This window comes from Perca flavescens, chromosome 3, assembly GCF_004354835.1.
Source record: "Perca flavescens isolate YP-PL-M2 chromosome 3, PFLA_1.0, whole genome shotgun sequence".
NCBI lineage: Eukaryota > Metazoa > Chordata > Actinopteri > Perciformes > Percidae > Perca > Perca flavescens.
Genome location: NC_041333.1, coordinates 31496466 through 31514450, shown reverse-complemented (window position 1 = coordinate 31514450; position 17985 = coordinate 31496466). Strand labels below are relative to the sequence as shown.

Below are 17985 nucleotides of genomic sequence, written 5' to 3'. Positions count from 1 at the left end.
GGGAGGAGGCCTCGGGGAAGACCCAGGACTAGGTGGAGGGATTATATCTCCAACCTGGCCTGGGAACGCCTCGGGATCCCCCAGTCGGAGCTGGTTAATGTTGCTCGGGAAAGGGAAGTTTGGGGTCCCCTGCTGGAACTGCTCCCCCCGCGACCCGACACCGGATAAGCGGACGAAGATGGATGGATGGATGGATGGACCATATATTTGTTGTACTGCACATTGCTGATGGTGGGGAAAAACTCATCTAATGAGCTAAGCATTACCCAGACACACACTGTAACAGTATTGTAAGAAAAAAAATCCAAGATTTTCCAAGGTTGGACTTTGTGACAGAGGTCTAAAACAAAACACACCCCCTACAACTGGTAATAGGAATATGGTCATTTATCTAATTATCATGGAAATATTTCATTATATTATTAACAATTACACTCTGCCTGGTCTTAAGTGTCTCCTTCCTTACAAATACGAAGAGAGCCTAGATACATTCCCTTGCGGGATTAATAAAGTATAAATTATTATTACATAAATTCCTGTGTTAATAACAGAGACCAGACAGGAGAGAAAGAGGAAGCGAGTGCAGTGAGGCAATGATGAATTCCTTTTCTGAAAAATGAATACCACAGTGTTGTAACTTTGTTGATCAGCTGAATTCATCTTAAACAAAAGCAGAATGCAGAAGTGGAACCAACTTTCTGTTATGGTGCATTTGAGTGAGTTTCAGACATCGAGTGCAACAGCATTTTCGGAAAGAGTGGACTTTTTGTCTGGTCATCCGTTCCTCAAAAGGGCTATTTAAGGGTTAAGCTAGAGTTACTTGAAGAACATATAATAGTGGTGGTGCGTGCGTGCATGTGTGTGTGTTACCTCTCTCCAGGCAGCAGAACCAGAGCTCTGGGGTGCTCCAGGATAGAGGAGTTGAGCAGAGTGTGACGCAAGTCGCCGTCAGGGTTAGACACCTTCAAACACAACAACAGTGAAACTTTTCAGAGGTTCGTCAATTTAAGTGTCAGGCCACGGATAACCTTTGGATGGCAGAACAAAATCAACTAATTACCTTTTGATTAAATGTGATTATTATTGCAAACAACATCAATTTCCATCTAACTGCATTCACTGTATGACAGTAAAAAGTAACGGTAAATGTGGAGACAATGGAATACAAGTCAATTCTCTTTATTACAAATTAGCTGGATGGGAGTTAACAGGATTATTTTAGCCTGATAACAACATGTACATCTGGATTAGTTAAACCACATCTTTTAACAGTGCAATCACATGTACAAACACACACACCACACACCACACATCTATACCTCAATTTTCTGCGCTCCAGCGTCAACCCAGTACAACAACCTACTGACGGGGTCAAAGGTCAGAGCCTCCACATTCTGCAGATCTTTCCTCACTACAACCTCCTGACCTGTACTGCCGTTCAGACACAGACGCTGCAGGAGGGAGAAGAAAGATGGCTGAAGGTTAACATAAATGGAACACTTGGTACCTTGGTAAACATATCATACAGTAGCAGTCACATTAAATACACAAGTAAGCAAAATGTCTAGCTTGGCAGGATAACATTTGAAAAAAACTGAGTCTAATGACTGGTATCACTTGTGTTTACTGCAAACAAACTCTTGGACCACTCCCTCTTGAATTCCTCACTAACCTGTATGGTGTCCAGTGAGATGTCAGCCCAGTACAGGCAGTTCCTGTCATAGTCAAAGTCTAGAGCAACAGCCTCCCTGAGGCCGACCAGAGGCAGGGCCTGGTCTGTGCCTGTGGCCAGGTCGTAGCGATGGATGGAGTTCCTCACCGCGTACAGGATGAACTCGTTACTCTCTGAAAGAACACAGGAGACACGACTGATGGGAAAAGACACTAACGCATTTTGTTACACGGCTTGGTTGAATCCTACGGCATTCTGCTATAATTTTTTATAACAGTCCATCGCCATGCATTGCAGAGCAGTTTATGATATTTATGTTTTCAAATATGTACTTCTATATAGTTTTAAACAATTCAGAAAGGGAAATCTTCCACATAATATTATGTCTTCTTGTCAGAATAATTCAAAGATTTACTCTTACTCAACCAGACAGTCATGCAGTCTTTATCCTACCAAACATCTCAAAAGCAAAAGTGAATTTTTAATAAAGTATATGGTTTCTAACTTTACAGACTTACACATAGGAATGCTATAAAGAGCCAAAAAGGTTTTTTTTGACGGTGAAGACTACCAGTTTACTCCTACTTACAGCAAAGTGTAGGAGTAACCTTTAAGAACAGCTCTCAGGTGATCACATGATTAATCAAATGTCTGATTTTCCAGTTTACCTCCGACAGGACAAGGCAGCATCTCTCCATCCAGCCTGGACTCCACATCTCCTCCACTACAGCTGTCGCCTGGTACCTTCCTGTAGCTGCAGCAGGAAGAGAAAGAGATTTCCTCAGTTCAACTCTTGGTGGTGCTCTCACCAAACATATCTAATGACAGCAACATCAGTTATCTCCACAGTAGCAATAAACCACACAAAAAACAAAGGCTGGTTTGCATTCTGGGGAATTCTCAGGAAATGAAAATGGGTCCAAATTATTATTTTATATACACCAGGTAGGACGTTAAAATTCCAGCTCATGTGCATTGACCATAATGCGACCAGATAAATAACACAAAAGCAGACAGGAAAAACCAAGGAGCAGATAAGTGAGATTTATCAAACTGAGGTTTCATTCTCACTTCTGTTACAGTACTACAGTTTTATGAAAACAAAGTTAAAAATAAATAAATATTTTACCACTTAAGAGTCAGTTTAGAGAGGCCCATGACTTTTAAATATTTGACAAAACCTCAAAAGGTCAATATAACTAAAAGTACAAAAAGAAGGTCAAAACAACTCAAAGGAAAATAGCTTACAATATGAAAACTAATGTAAATGTGAATCCACTCGTGCTGCAGATGCAAATATTATGCTAATTTACCACACAAAGGAATCACATTTCTGCACTGTTAAGTCCGATAACAACAGCTTACCCTTTGCTGCGACGGTAGGTGGTACCGACAGGACATGGCACTGGAGGGGCATAGAGATCACCTGAGAACTCAGGGTCAGGCACACACACCTGCAAAGACAAGTCTTCACTCAGCTTGAAGCCGTAGTCACTAGAACAAGGAGGAAGAGGAGGAGGAGGAAGATAGGTTGGGATAAGAAACACGGGGAGAAAGAAAAAACAGCCAGTTAGCTTCTGCCTTGTGATTAATGGCAGTACCTGATGTGCATTTTAAAACAGGATCATTATGAGCTGTGATGGGAGCTCCAGGAGCAATAAAAAATGTGCAAAGTAGGCTAAGACCAATGTATTGGTTTGAGAGTATTGAAGTTTAATTAAGAACCAGTGCCAACTGCCTCTGATATGACAGAGGTCCTACTCACACTAAAGCTAATGAATGCATGCATTTAGATATCAACACTTATGCTATTATGTGGTATTGTATATAGACAAACCAGTGTGTAATTAGTCATATTGGCAGCTTTGTTGCAAAAATACAGGTGTGTTCTAAAAATTCCAAGTAGTCCAACAATGTGCTTCTTTTACTGACATGTACAAACGCACAACTGTTTCCATCTCAGACACCAATGGGACACAGACAAGATTTCAACAACAAACATTGATGAATATGAGTGTTTTGTTCACGTGTGGATCCCTAACCATTCGTAGTCCTGGCGTGTGCAGGAGCAGTTAGCGATGGTGACGGGGCGGTCAAAGTCCTCTCCGTTAAAACATGTAGCGTGTGGAGCTCGCCTCTTAAACGTTACCTCTCTGCCCAAGAGACACTCGTTACCGTGCTCATCTGATGGTGACCAGCGCTTGTAGTCAGCGTCAGAACACGGCACACCTGGAGCAAGAAGAAGAAGAAAAACAGTAGTTATTTCACACAGAGTCACTTGCCAATGTTCCTGGTGGTCCATTTGTCAATCAGTCTTCTATTTCCTTCTTTTCTAGCTCTGTAGGGTGAGGACGTTGACGTGATGAAACATCCATCTAGTAGCCTTAATTAAAAAGGGTTCACAGCTCTTGGAAACACCTGAGAATGCATGTATTTCTCACTTTTCTAGCCCAGCTAGTATAGATTTAGCCATGTTTTGCACACAGCAATTACTGCAATACACCTCCATCATACTGCTAGCATCATGGCTACCAAGTGTGAGGTAACCAATTATATTTATTGTAGCTCCTTTAACCACAGTTGTTGTATTTACCTTTTGCAATAGTGTTTTTTTACTTACTGAGCATAACTCTTAGAATAATACTTAATAATAGCATCTGTTACAAATTTCACTGAGAGTGGTAATGTTTGCCAAAGCAATCTCCATGTTTTATTTGAGCTACATATTCCAAATTCTTTCACAATAAATGTTAATACTGTTGTTGTTTTTTTACTGTTGGCTGCTATAAGACTTATGATAAAGATACATTCTAAAAATACATTTATTTATTATACTGTGGTTCCTTTAGTTGTAGTGTTTTCTCAAAGACAAGCGAAAACTAACTGAAAACAGTCATCTCAGTTAACCCGAACACACAGCTGGCTTTAGGCTGTGTTAGCTACAGCTGCTACATGGCTAACAGGCAAAGTAGCAACAGTAGCTAACGTGACTTTATTTAGCCAACAGGCTAAAAGTCATGCATGTACAGTAAATGAGTTACAATGCAAGGTTAACTAGCCACACTTAAATTAAGTGTAAACTTATAAATAGCTGCAGTGAGCTGTTGTTGCTAAGAGCTGAGAATCACCAACATAAAAGCCCTTTACTCTCCCCCCTCCCTCTGAACCTCCTTCTTCTCCGACCTACCCAGAACTTCGGAGGTGTTGACCTGCAGGATGAGCCAGCTGTGCCTCTGGTCGGCGTAGGAGCCGAAGATGGTGAAGATGGTGCTCTTCTCCCCGGGCTCAGTCAACAGCTGGTAAACATACACCTCCCTGTCTGAGAACTGAAAGTCGGTCCACGTCTCGCCTTCATTGGTGCTGAACCTGATGGGGACGTGGCCAATATTTAACTCATTAACAATGCTTTTTAAACTGTTCATGAGCTCCCATACACTGTGCCCATTCTTTCTTTTATAAATCAGTTACCAGAATTCCATTTAATTTGCAGCCTACACACTCATTCTTTGATTGAACAGTAGCACGAGAAGAACAAGGAGTTTAGGGGTAATATGGCATAGAGTTTGTATATCAGTACATCAGGCATTTAAATTGGGAGGTTTAACTATAGTTATATTGACATTGGTATATAAAAGCCAAAACCAGGTTACTGAGTAACCAAAATCTAAATCTTCACTAAATCCTCTCTGCATTTAAATGAGTTCAGTGGTTTTCACATTAATATAGTGTATCACCTGCACATGATTACAAATAGCCTAAAAAGCTGCGGTTGGCATAGAGGTGTTAGGTTACACCTCTGTTTACTGACTGACTGTTTATTTCCCTTTTTGCTCTACAACAATCTGCTTCACATTCACGCAGTCTGCTCCTGTTAAATAAATATCACATCCACTGGAGCAAGTGCCGTTCATGTGCTTCACTCTCCAGATTTCCTCAAGTTGTTTGAGGACTCAAATGGAAGCCTTCCGGTCACAAACCAGCCGCTCAGGATTTTGTGTTTAAAGAGGTTTTGTTTATGGAGAAACAACTGAAAGACAGATTTCGCTTCTGAGCTCAAATCAGATTTTTTTTTTGTCCTGTCCTGAAAAAAAAAAACATTTCAACATGGCAGTTGGACTCACTTGAGGTGTGTGGTAGCGCCTCCTTGTGCAATAGCCATCAGGATACCACCATGGTCACCCCATGTGTAGAAATGAGGGCCTGCCAGTGCCTGGACAACAGAAAACATGGAACATAATATACACAATAGGCCATAAAAAGTAATTTAGCACTAGGGTTAATACAAGCTTTAATTTATCTGGAGGAGGAGATCTTAATACAACTTTATGACCTCATGAACTGGCCCTTTTATTTCCTTGATTTGATACAATTCCTGTTAAAACAGAATGCTGTAGTGGGACAGAAGACGCGGTGATTCATTCTAAACTGTAAACCATTATAATATCACTTAAGGAATGAAAATGTGTTTGATTAGATAGGAGGGTCAAAAGGGCGGGATGGAATTTAAAAAAAATATTTTTATTGCTTTATTGCTAAGACTTTATGTTCACACCTCCCTGGGAAAAATACAGATTCACTCGTTACCAGAAAATCTAAGTGTCCATTTCAGTGGGTCTTTAAAGTTTTGCAAAATACAAACTCTTATGCATTTACATCTTTAGTTTGAGAAGAACATCTTCCAAGCAAACTGTGGCGCTGGTCATTTGTAAATGAGAATGTGGTTGAAGCTGCCTGGCACTCTCAAATTCAGTACATGCAGTTATATTCAGATATATATGCAGAACAAAGCTCTCTGAACTAATAATACAGAGACATCTAATTACAACATGTTTTCAGCATTACTAACATCTGAACAGAGCACGATGTTGAGTCACATGTGATAAAGACCTCCTAAAACGAACAGTCTATGAATCTTCAAGGTTCAAATCATTTAAAGCTGCACTAATTTATATGTGTATATTAACGATGGGTCGAATGACTACGTGTGATGTGAAAGGGGTCGCTTGTAGTGACGAACCCAAAGAGAATTATCGTCGTACTCTGCAGGTCACTTCGTCACACGTCAATTCACAGAGAAAAGGTATTTAAATTTATAAATAATGCAGCGTATCCATAACACATAAGCAAGTTTAAGTCTGAACTGATGCTCGTATTAAGCCTAGATGTGTAATCTAGATGCGTTTTCAAGGACTATAGAAAGTCAGTCCAAGTAAAAAGTGCAGAGGGTCCATAATACCTGGATACATTATACAGGCACTGGCATGAAATAGATTTTGACATGTTGAAAACTCTCTTTGACAGACGAGCTGCCTATCACTTAGTTTTGAAAGCTGTGTTTTTCTTGTCATCTGTGTCAGATTTGGTACTGACCTCTCTCCACCGAGCTCCGGCGCTGCTGGATACATACACATTAGGCTTGTTGGCCAAGTTCCTGCCAACAGATCCTGCAATCAGAGGACAAAAAGACATTACACACACACACACACACACACACACACACACACACACACACACACACACACACACACACACACACACACACACACACACACACACACACACACACACACACACACACACACACACACACACACACACACACACACACACACACACACACACACACACACACACACACACACACAATAGGGGTTTTCCCTGAATATTACAGACTTTATGTGGCCACTGCTTTTGCTTTCACATATGGAAAATCTGTAACCCCAGAACTCAAACCATAGCATTGTGTATCTTGTCATGCATGTGACCTCTGTATGCACTGACAAATACTTTCCTGACAGTGTGCTCTTATTTAATAAGGCAGATCACCAGGAATGATCGGCTTACGCATTTCACAAAGAAACATAATGAAATCAAACATGCAAAAATGGAAACTGAACTTCGTTTGTTTTTGTTTTAAACTTGTTTTTCAGAAAACTAATGGGACTAAGAGTCTACAGCCATGACAGGCTATAATGTTAATTGCAAAGCAAATTGTGGGATAGATAAAAGTTGAGGTCCAAAGTTTGCTTCTGATCCTTAGCAGTCACAATGATGTAAGTGGGGGTAACGGTGTTGTTAGAGTTAAGTTCTTTGATAGCATTTATCAAGTGAGTTTGTCATGTTTTGAGCATGAAAGTGCTAAGAGACTTGTTTAGCGGTATTGGATGGTGCAGGGCTTTTGTGAGAGTTATTACGACTCATCCCATCTAGAACATGAACATGTGTGTACTCACACGTGTGTGTACTGCTTGTGAGCTGGAGGAAAAGTCAGGCAATGATCAAAGTCAGTAGGATTCATGGATGTCTGTACACAATTTCACGACAGTCCATCGAATATTTGTTGAGATATCTAAGTCTGGACCAAAGTGGTGGACCAAACGACCAGACGACATTGCCTTTTCTAGAGCCATGCCACTTTAGCGTAACTACAAAGACTTAGGTCCCTATCTTGCACCCAGCACAGCACAGCGCAAAGCCCCGATGCAAGGGTCTTTGTTAGTTTGTGACCGACGCCATCTACAGCATGCATCCATCAAAGATAAATAATGGAATTTAGGGATTGGATGATTAATAGCAGCAGTGTCTGCCTTTGGCACTTAGGATCAGACAGACACCTGCTTACATCTTTACACATCAATCCTGTTAATCAAATCTCACTTCGGGGTAAAGGACTTCAAGAAGCGCAGATTCAAATGAGAGCAACATGGTGGTTGTGACTGTGTCAAGGACTGTAACCTGAAATGTGCCTCGGAAATTAATTACATACGTTCTCTGTGTAAAATGGGCTAATGACTCTAAACAAATATCAAACAAGAAGCCAGAGACTCGAGACAATAAACAAATCTTCTGGAGAAGACATTGCCACTGTGCAGATATGAAACTGGCAAGCACAAACATGCTGTCACTGTGTATGTGTGCTTACTAGAGTTCTATTATTATCGCTGTTTAAAGAGTAACTTAACACCAGGCTGAAAAGCAGTGTTTTGCTGCCTTCCTTTTGGAAGTTTTAGGCCTGTTTGACCTCGGACCAAAGCCAGCATCAGTGATGAAGTGTGGTTGAGTTTGGTCAGGAGCAGCATTAGGACAAACAAGTTACAAAGTAACACATTACAGTAACTCTGTTCCTTTTGGCAATAACTAGTACTCTAAAGCACCCTTTTTCAAATAAAATAACTAAATTACTGTTACTGAAAGGCATGTTACTTCATTATTATCCCCGCCAGGCATGGATTGATTGATTGATTTTATTTGCCCATTTCATTATAAAATATGATACAACTATGAACCATACATTAAAAACAAAAAGTCAGGATAACACAATAAAGCCCTGAGGCTTATTTCCATTGTGGTCCCAAGGGGAATGGAGGGAATCATGCGTGTGCGTGGCTATAGTATTTCCGCAGGGCCAAGCGCTAGCGATATCTTTGAATATTGGATGGCCATGATGGAAACAACGACAAAAAGAAGAGAAATAAGACAATATAGTGCTAACAAATTCTTGCATACCTATGTAGAAATTGATTGAAGTGTCTTCTCAGAATTAATTATCCAGTGTAACAGTGACCTTGAATTTCAGAGCTGCATGATACACTGCATGTATCAGCATATACTCATATTATTCATTTTTAATATAGATTTGCAATAATTATAATTATTCTTGAATAATAATCTCAAACAAAGTGTAAGTCAAACGTGTGGCAAAATATATGAGCCGGTTATCTATGTTGCTGTGTATGTAAACATACATGTGTGCAGTTTGTGTATGTATATGCCCGCTTGTATTCATTAGTGCGTTTGACCCGTTGAGTGCCCGCTGGGTGCTGCGGCAGTAATTAGCCCATCTGTTTGAGAGCGATAACGAAACGAATGGCTCCGGCTATTGCCAGTCCTCCTCCTCTCTCTTGCTGTCTCTCTCCATGCCCATTATCTAATAAGAATTTAATTAGAGGGACTAGCTGGGTGCAGGGGAAGCAGCCTTCTAGACACTGGAGAGTATCAACAAATCAATGCTTTCCAGCAGCTGTAAAGCGGCCTCAAACTGCAGGCAGAAACTGCTTCAGCAGCGAGGTGGAAAATCTCTTCACTCGGATGAAATCCGAGTGATGTCGGCAACATCTTGAAACAGTTTTCGGAGAGACACAACAAACTTTAAAACACTGATATGGGGTTGAAGCAAGAAACCATTTGTGAGCCTGAAAAGCTGCCCTGGAGGAAATGTGCACAATGTATTGAATCTAAGTATTATATGAACGTTATATGAACTCCTCTATGTCTGAATTCAGGCATGGTTCCTGAGAACTTAAAGCCCTGACGCTAAACAAGACGTTTCTACCACCTTCTTCACAGAGTGCAACCGTATTTCTTGTGTTTTGGGCAATACCGGAAGACTAAAAAAGACTTGTGGGTTTGTAAAGCTTGCTTCCTGTGTACAGCAAACTTATCTGTGTCATCAGAACAAGAGGAAGTTGCTGTAAAACTAACACGAGCTTGCCTGGCTCCAGTTCTGTCAGTGAGAACATCCTCCAACAGATGACACACAAAGTCTCTTCATCTGTCTTGACTAACAGACATTCCTGGCCAAACTCACTGAAACCTTTTATAACTGATTTCTTTTTTTCTGTCAATCATACAGATACCAGACATTTCTGGTGGTATTTGCGTTGTATAAGCATGAGATTTAACTGCGGGTTAAATATGCTACTACAATGTCAAAGGTTTAAAAAGGCATGATCTGTGATCCAAACCACTAATATTCAATGAATGCATGTGGTTAAAAGAAAATATTGATTGTGCCTTCAATGGCCACACATGGAATGTCAACTAGAATTTTCAGTACTTTGAGTTTTTCTTTTAAATGTGGTCTTTATCAGTGATGTTGCTTTGTTCTCCCACCTGTGGCCATGATGAGTCCTGGTGCAGAGTCCTTGGATAAAATTGGCATTCTCCTGAGCTGGATGTTGAACAGCTGGCTCCAGCGTTGGGCAAGGTGGAGAGAGCAACCTTTTCCGAGCTGAAGGGGAGAGAAGAGGAAAGTCAGGTGATGTTGTTCAGTTTCATTACTCTTCTCTCTGCTTTACCACCACTTACATCATGAGACTTGGGCCAACTACTGGACACAGAAGGTAAGGTTTTCTTCTAATAAACCAAACGTTATTCTCTACAGCAACTACTAGGGGTGTGACGAGACACTTACTCCACGAGACGAGACACATCACGAGATTGGGTTCACGAGAACGAGACGAGATTTTTAAAAAAAATTTAAAGAAATCTTCAATGATGAAATATATGAATGGTTTTTTTATTCAACTGACCTTGGCTTCTTTGTAGAGGTTTGGGACTACAGTGCGAGTTAAATGCGCGCGTGACGGGATGACGTACCTCGTTTCCAGTGTGTGGAGGAGTCGCCGAAATCCAACATTTTCCACCACAGAAAATGGCCTCATATCAGCTGCAATGAAAACGCCTATGTCCCTCGTTATTGCCGTGGCTCTTGCACTTTTCGTCGTGGGTGCAGTAGTTAGTAGAGAGCTGTGGTGGTGCTGTAAGTGTTTTTGCATAGTGCTCGTGTTAGCCGCGGTATACGGCATTTTTTTCTTACAATGTTTACATATTGCGTTTGTCTTGTCTGTCACTCTTTCGCCGTTTATTATTTCCGCAGGAAAACCAAAATGTTGCCACACAAATGATTTAAAAGTGGCAGGGGGATCTTCAATAGTAATTTCACGCTCCATCACGCTGACATAACATCGCCTCACGAGACAACTTTTCACCTCGATGAGAAATCTCGTCATATTTTAATCTCGCGAGATCTCGTAAAACGAGATCTCGTCACACCCTTAGCAACTACACATTGTTTGGAAGCAGAGGTCTCCGTGGTGGCACATCTGGGTGAAAACGTAACGATCTGTGCAAAACACTATGCTACAGATAAGACCTCACAAGGGGATTAGATCAGAATCAGACCCGCCATAAAAATAATAAATTACAGGGGACCAATTTCTGATGTCAGCAAACAAAATCTTAAATCATTAAAGACGCAGGTTTGTTGGTGTACCTGGCAGTCCACAGTTCCTCCCAGGCTGTCGGCAGCAGGCGGCTGAAGCAGCTCCCACGTCCCCCCCTTGTCGAAAGTGATGACGGATCGCATGTTGTCCTCGCTGACCGAGCCGTTGATGAGCGTGGCGATGAAGACTCCTCGCAGCCCCTCCACGCGGTGCAGGTCTGCAAAAGGCTCATTGGCAAAATACCTGAAACACGGAGGGGATACATCATCGTCAGGGTCATGGAAGGGATGAATTTTGAACAATTATTTTTGCTTAATGTACCCCAGTTGCTGCCTGATGCAACTACAGCCTTAGGAGCAATGTTTTACTTTCATTTAAACACCATTCACTTTTAGAATAGAGGTGTAATTTGTGGTAATCCCAGCCTGAACATGGCTAAGAAAACGTTTTGCTCATTTATTTCTTGCATAAATTCTAGGGGTGTGCAAAAAAAAAAAAAAAAAAATCGATTCACATTCAAATCGCTATTTAAGCGCTACCGATTCAAAATCGATTCATTTTTTTTTTTACTCTTTTTTTTTTAATTGTATGTCTACTGCAATAACATGGGAAAAGTAACTACGTTTACATACTGTGAATTGTTTTTTAATCGAGAATCGTTTTTTAATCGAAAATCGATTTTGAATCGAATCTTGAGCCTGAAAATTGATATTGAATCGTGACATTTTCTGAATCGTGCATCCCTTTTTTTTTTTTTTTTTTAAATCGCTGGTTTCCCTGTACTGTACATGCTGTTGTTCACGTGGCTCGAGAACACTAAAGGGCAAACACAGGAAACTAAACGCATCAGCATTTTGAAATTACAGCTGTACTAGGCAACCTTACACACAATGATGTAAAAAAAAAAAAAAAAAACTGTTAACCTGTCCAGCACAGGATGCTTTATGTTAACATTAACAGAAGGCACAGGAGCCACAGCTCATTTCATCAACAGAAGACACAGCGTCAGATACACAGAAAGAATCATCGCTAGCGGGCAAACACCTGAGCCAACACTGTGGCTGCTTCTGCCAAAACAACACAGGATCTTCCTGATGTGGTTATGGAGAAGACTTAGCAGAAAAACAATGATTGCAGAGCTCAGAGGTCGTACGGGGTTGCGGCTTCAGATCAATAGATCGTCATTTATTAGATAAAGAAGCATTACTCGTCCGTGTTTGCAAAGCCTTTGTATTATCAGTGTTATCTGGCATTCGTAAGGAGAACTTGAGGTCTTCCTGTCAATTCCAGAGGTTGCTATGGGAACTACAAGCAAATCTCTAAAAGTCCACATGCACTGGACACTGTACACCATGGAGCTCTGAGGTTCATCACTGGTATGAAAGCCCTCACTCACCACTGTGATCTATATGAACATGTTGGATGGCCTTCTTTATCAACACGGAGACTTCAACACTGGCATACTCTCATATACAAGGCTATTTTAGGTCTCCTTCCATCCTACCTTCTGACCTATATCAATGTAAACAGTACTGGGACTTACAATCTTCGTTCCCAGGATCTTTTCCTTATGTCTGTTAGAAAGGTTAGAACTGAGCTGGGGAAAAAGGCATTTAAGTTTGCTGCTCCCTCTGCATGGAACAAGGTGCAAAAATCCATGAAACTTACTAAACTGGTCTCATTGGTCGCTTTTAAGAGGATGTTGTTTGACTTGGAGGGAATGACATCTGGCTGTAGATGTTTTACCTGATGTGTTTAGTATTCTGGTTGACTCTGAGGGATTTGCTGTTTCAGTTGTTTTATGTTCTTAGTGTTTTTGTGTATTTTGTATTGGCATGAATGTGTGGTTGTACTGCATCTGCCTTGGCCAAGACACTCTTGAAAAAGAGATTTTTAATCTCAACGAGTTTCTTCCTGGTTAAATAAAAGGGTAAATAAAAATAAATAAAAAAATAAAATCTGCAGATTGTGCTTAATTTGTACTGTAAGTACACTGGCTTTATTTTTATATGCTGGTACAATTTGCTTGAGCACAGGTTCATTTCTTAAATGAAGGCTAAAAGAGCAAATTAACTACTGATATTTATCCAACTACCTATTAAGCATGAAAGTTCATTCTTAACCTTGGAAACTCAAGATTCTTTGGAGCTTTTCGAATGCTTCGCACGTTTTTATCAGCAGAAGGAGTTTGCTCAGTTGTCATAAAAACTGAACTGTTGGCATCAAGTTAATAAATTACTGTCAAACTAGTTTCATCTGACATCACAACATTTGTATCTCTTCATGTGGTGTAGTACTTAAGTACAATTTTAACACCTCAGAATTCCCCAGGAGGAGCAGGTGGAAGCAGCTTTAGAGAAATTGGGGGCTACTCTGCTTAGCTTGGCTGATTTGTGACCCTGAAAAAGGTTTTTATTCAAAGTGTGTTATGTGTGTTTTTAGTGATACTAATGTCACTTCTCACTAAACTTGTTTTCAAAACTAGCCTAACGAGTTTTTGCTAAATTCAAGTTGATGCCTGTGTGTGTGTGTGTGTGTGTGTGTGTGTGTGTGTGTGTGTGTGTGTGTGTGTGTGTGTGTGTGTGTGTGTGTGTGTGTGTGTGTAGTACCTGATCAGTGTGTTGCTGCTGGAGCCCTCAGGACTGTAGTACAGAACATTCTCCAGTGACAGAGAGAAGGACAGGCCCTGTGTGTCGGAGATGTAGAGGTGTGTGACGTTGTTCAGGTGGTTCACACACACAAACACTTGGTCCTCTGACGCATCTGCTATGTAGTACTCCTGTTAGGAAAAGTAGGAGAGAGAGGGGCTCATCTTTAGTTCACCAACCTACTGTCTGTTTAGACTGAGGACACAATACATGACTGGAAACAATGTGAAAAGACTGGATATCACAGTAAATCATGTAAACAGGGACTTGTATACTGTAGTGTAGTGTAGGTGGTTCTTCCATCAGAATCAGGGCGTCGATTGTGTCACATATTTTTAGAAATGGAAGCGACACTTTTCATATGCGGTTGTTTCAAGCGGTTGTCAGAGCTGGGGATGTGAGGTGACAATGACTCATCTCGGACTCGAGAATGATCCCATCGCCAAATATATACAAGCTCATGAACTTGGTGATCATTTGGGGACCACAATCTTGACACCTTGACGGTCTAACGCCTCTAAAAACAGAAGCTCTCATCCCCATTTCTACAAGATACTGTATACCCAAAACAAAAGACAACACAACAAAAGAAAAGAAAGAAGGATGGGAACACACATTTTGTTGCACATTTGAGTTAAAATGTGAATCTGATTTGAAACACTTACACAAACAAGCCTCACAGATAAAAAGAGAGGTTTAGGATGAGAGTATGAATATGTTCTTACATGAGGCCCGACGCTTTTTGAAATATCTTACTCCAAGAAATACCGTATGAATAATTGTATTGGCAATTTGCCGATAGCCAAATAATCTAGCCAAAGTTCTCAAATGATAAATCCTGTCTATACTTAAGCAGCTGTACAAGACTTAAAAAAAAAAATACTACAGACACATTTCAGTCCAAAAAGGTATTGAAAGTCGATACCCAGCCTGACTTCAACATTGATTTCTCATTCAGTCTACTGATAAGGTCTATACATTCTTCATTTCTGAATTACTGGTGCAGTACATGTGAAAGAGACTCACTGTGATTGGATGTCGGGTCATAAACTGGGCCGCTTTCATTGGCTGGCGGTTGTAGGAGACCCAGAGCTGAACAGACGAAGGTTCATGGCTGCCAAACTGTTTCTGGAGAGGCAGAGGACACCGAGAAAGAGACCGCACAGTTCATTCAACGACTCATCATTTATGTCAAACCCTTGAACATTTCAGAGGCAGCCCATCTTTGTAACACACTGTGATGTTTTTGTTGCTCAGCAGCTCCAACTTGGAATTGATATACATGCTTCATCTGTCACTGCACAAAGAATTCTACGAGTTAGCCCAAATCTCGATGATGATTTGCTTGTTTTTTAAAGAAGACACTGTTGTCACATGTGGAGTCAAGTGAGGTTGTGGATAAGGACAAGAGACTTTGGTTATCAGGAATGTCCTGATGATGTGTTTCTGTCTTAATATCCCCACAGTACAGAGCTCGACAGCGAGTCAGAAAACATTAAACGTCCAGATTTAAGAAGACTTCCCGAGGGTTAGGGTTAGTGTGTGTGTGTGTGTGTGTGTGTGTGTGTGTGTGTGTGTGTGTGTGTGTGTGTGTGTGTGTGTGTGTGTGTGTGTGTGTGTCCTGGGGATATACTTCTCCTACTTTATTTGGATTAGTGACTCAGATTTTCATTTGTACCACAACAAATGAACTACCCACCATACATAAGCACAGCGAGGACATGATGCATATACTGTATGATGTGTGGTTCTAAGAACTTGAGCATTGTGCAAAATTGCAGTCCATCAAATGTCCAAATTCTATATCAAGAAGTTTACAAAAACAGTTTATCAATCTAGTGTTTTGGACTGCAAAAAAATAACAATTTTAAGAAGTCATTCATTCTCATCTTGAGCCTTCAACGCATATTTTTCATTATCAATAGAAAGGGATAATAGAAAACTGTTTCCTCAAAATCAATCAAAGAAGTGCTCCTTTCAGAGACAGCTTGGCTCCCTAAAGAGGTCGTTTTTATGCCTCCATCATCTACAAAGAGCTAATTCAGTTCAGAGGGGTGTGCAGTTCGCTCACATCATGTTACATGATTTTGAGGTCATAAAGGCTCAAATTTTTGATCCCCTAATTTCACTACAGATTGCCTTCTTATTCCTGTATGTCTATAATTACAAAAACTATGTTAAAACCTACCTGCCCAAACATTTTTTGTCTGAGATGATGGACCCTCTTTTTCTCTCCTCTGTACTAGATCTTTAAAGTGCTCATATTATGCTTTTTTTGCTTTTCCCTTTTCCTGTATTGGGTTATATATATTTTGTGCATGTTATAGGTTTACAAGTGAAAAGCCCAAAGTCCACCCCAAAGGGACTTACCATCTCCAACAGAAAACCCTGTTCACAAACTGCTCCAAACAGCTCTATTCTAGTCCAACCTTTACTTCAGAGACAAACGTGGTCACTTTGTAACACACGTTGTAATGCTCGCCTAGCTGCTAGCGTGGCACGCCCTCATACTCTGCTTCTGACTGGCTAGCAGTGCTTACCTAGCTACTGCGCATGCGCGACTCCCAACAAAGATGTAATAGAAGTGAGATGCCTCACTCTGTAGCTAAAACAGAGAGCTCACCACACAGGGTGAAAAGAAGAGCTGCAGCAATGTGCAGTACAACAAATATATGGCGTTTTCTGAAAATTAAACCACATAATCCTATTCTGGTACAACCTCTAAATACAATTATGAACCTGAAAATGAGCATAATATGAGCACTATAAAGTTAAACATTGTCTAGCCACTGTTTTATCTCCTTTTTATTCTAGTGTAAAGTCATAGCAACAGAAGAAAAGTGTCTGCATTGTAAATAAAGCAGCCCTCTGTGCTTATTACGGCTATACTCTGTACTCCTAATTACATTGTCCTAACAGTTGACGTACTCTCTACCCTTTCTATTTCCATCTCATCCCTCGCTCTCCCCGCTGTAACTTTATATGTGGCTCAGTTCAAACTAACAGAAAGCCAAGAGGCTTCATTACTTTACTCTGGATTAGTTAGGACCACCCTGTTTGAGGCTTTAACAGCAACACCTTCTTGGGTCCATCAGGGAGTTAAACAGAGAAAGATCAGTAGAGAGAAGTCAGACCGGAATTCAGTGAGATGAGTTGGACATTCACAATTTATTCTAGCTGGGATGTTAATATTAGATTAATATGAAGAGCTAATACTGGCGGTAACAATCGGAGCTTAGCAAATCCCGGTGCTTTCCCGTTTTGGGAACAAACCTAGAACTGAATTTCAGAACCTAATTCTACTAATAGATGGTACAGAATGTTAAGATACACATTCAATTTTTACTTTAGAAGTGATCCCTATGAGAATGGTTTCTCATGCCACAATTCACCAGATGTATGGAAGTGATTTATTATCATTATGATTTACTTTTTATTATTATAAAAAGTATAAATAGCCATATTATTATGCTGGATAGTTGTATGGTCTGATTTTAGATTTTTTTTGTTAAAACATAAAGTGACTGAAAATCATATCATCAGCTGAGTGAGTGAGTGAGTGAGTGAGCGAGTGAGTGAGTGAGCGAGTGAGTCTCTCTCTCGCTCTCTCTCTCTCTCATCCACCCTTGACTACTGGGCACCCCAGTTTCCAGCAGAGCAT

The 17985-nt window shown here is 40.6% G+C and overlaps 1 protein-coding gene across 2 annotated transcripts in view; it reads right to left on the bottom strand.

Annotated features, from left to right (window-relative positions):
* The window catches only part of sorl1 (sortilin-related receptor, L(DLR class) A repeats containing), a 94124-nt gene that overhangs the window by 30176 nt on the left and 45963 nt on the right, over nucleotides 1-17985 (bottom strand). For both annotated transcript variants that reach the window (XM_028573713.1, XM_028573714.1), the window contains exons 7-19: nucleotides 15351-15452; nucleotides 14286-14455; nucleotides 11727-11919; nucleotides 10565-10682; nucleotides 7043-7116; nucleotides 5794-5882; nucleotides 4860-5038; nucleotides 3715-3901; nucleotides 3038-3166; nucleotides 2341-2426; nucleotides 1673-1845; nucleotides 1320-1451; nucleotides 871-962 (exon numbers count right to left, since the gene is read on the bottom strand). In XM_028573713.1, the coding sequence (XP_028429514.1) occupies nucleotides 871-962; nucleotides 1320-1451; nucleotides 1673-1845; nucleotides 2341-2426; nucleotides 3038-3166; nucleotides 3715-3901; nucleotides 4860-5038; nucleotides 5794-5882; nucleotides 7043-7116; nucleotides 10565-10682; nucleotides 11727-11919; nucleotides 14286-14455; nucleotides 15351-15452 (1724 nt within the window). The remainder of the gene's footprint in view (nucleotides 1-870; nucleotides 963-1319; nucleotides 1452-1672; nucleotides 1846-2340; nucleotides 2427-3037; nucleotides 3167-3714; nucleotides 3902-4859; nucleotides 5039-5793; nucleotides 5883-7042; nucleotides 7117-10564; nucleotides 10683-11726; nucleotides 11920-14285; nucleotides 14456-15350; nucleotides 15453-17985) is intronic.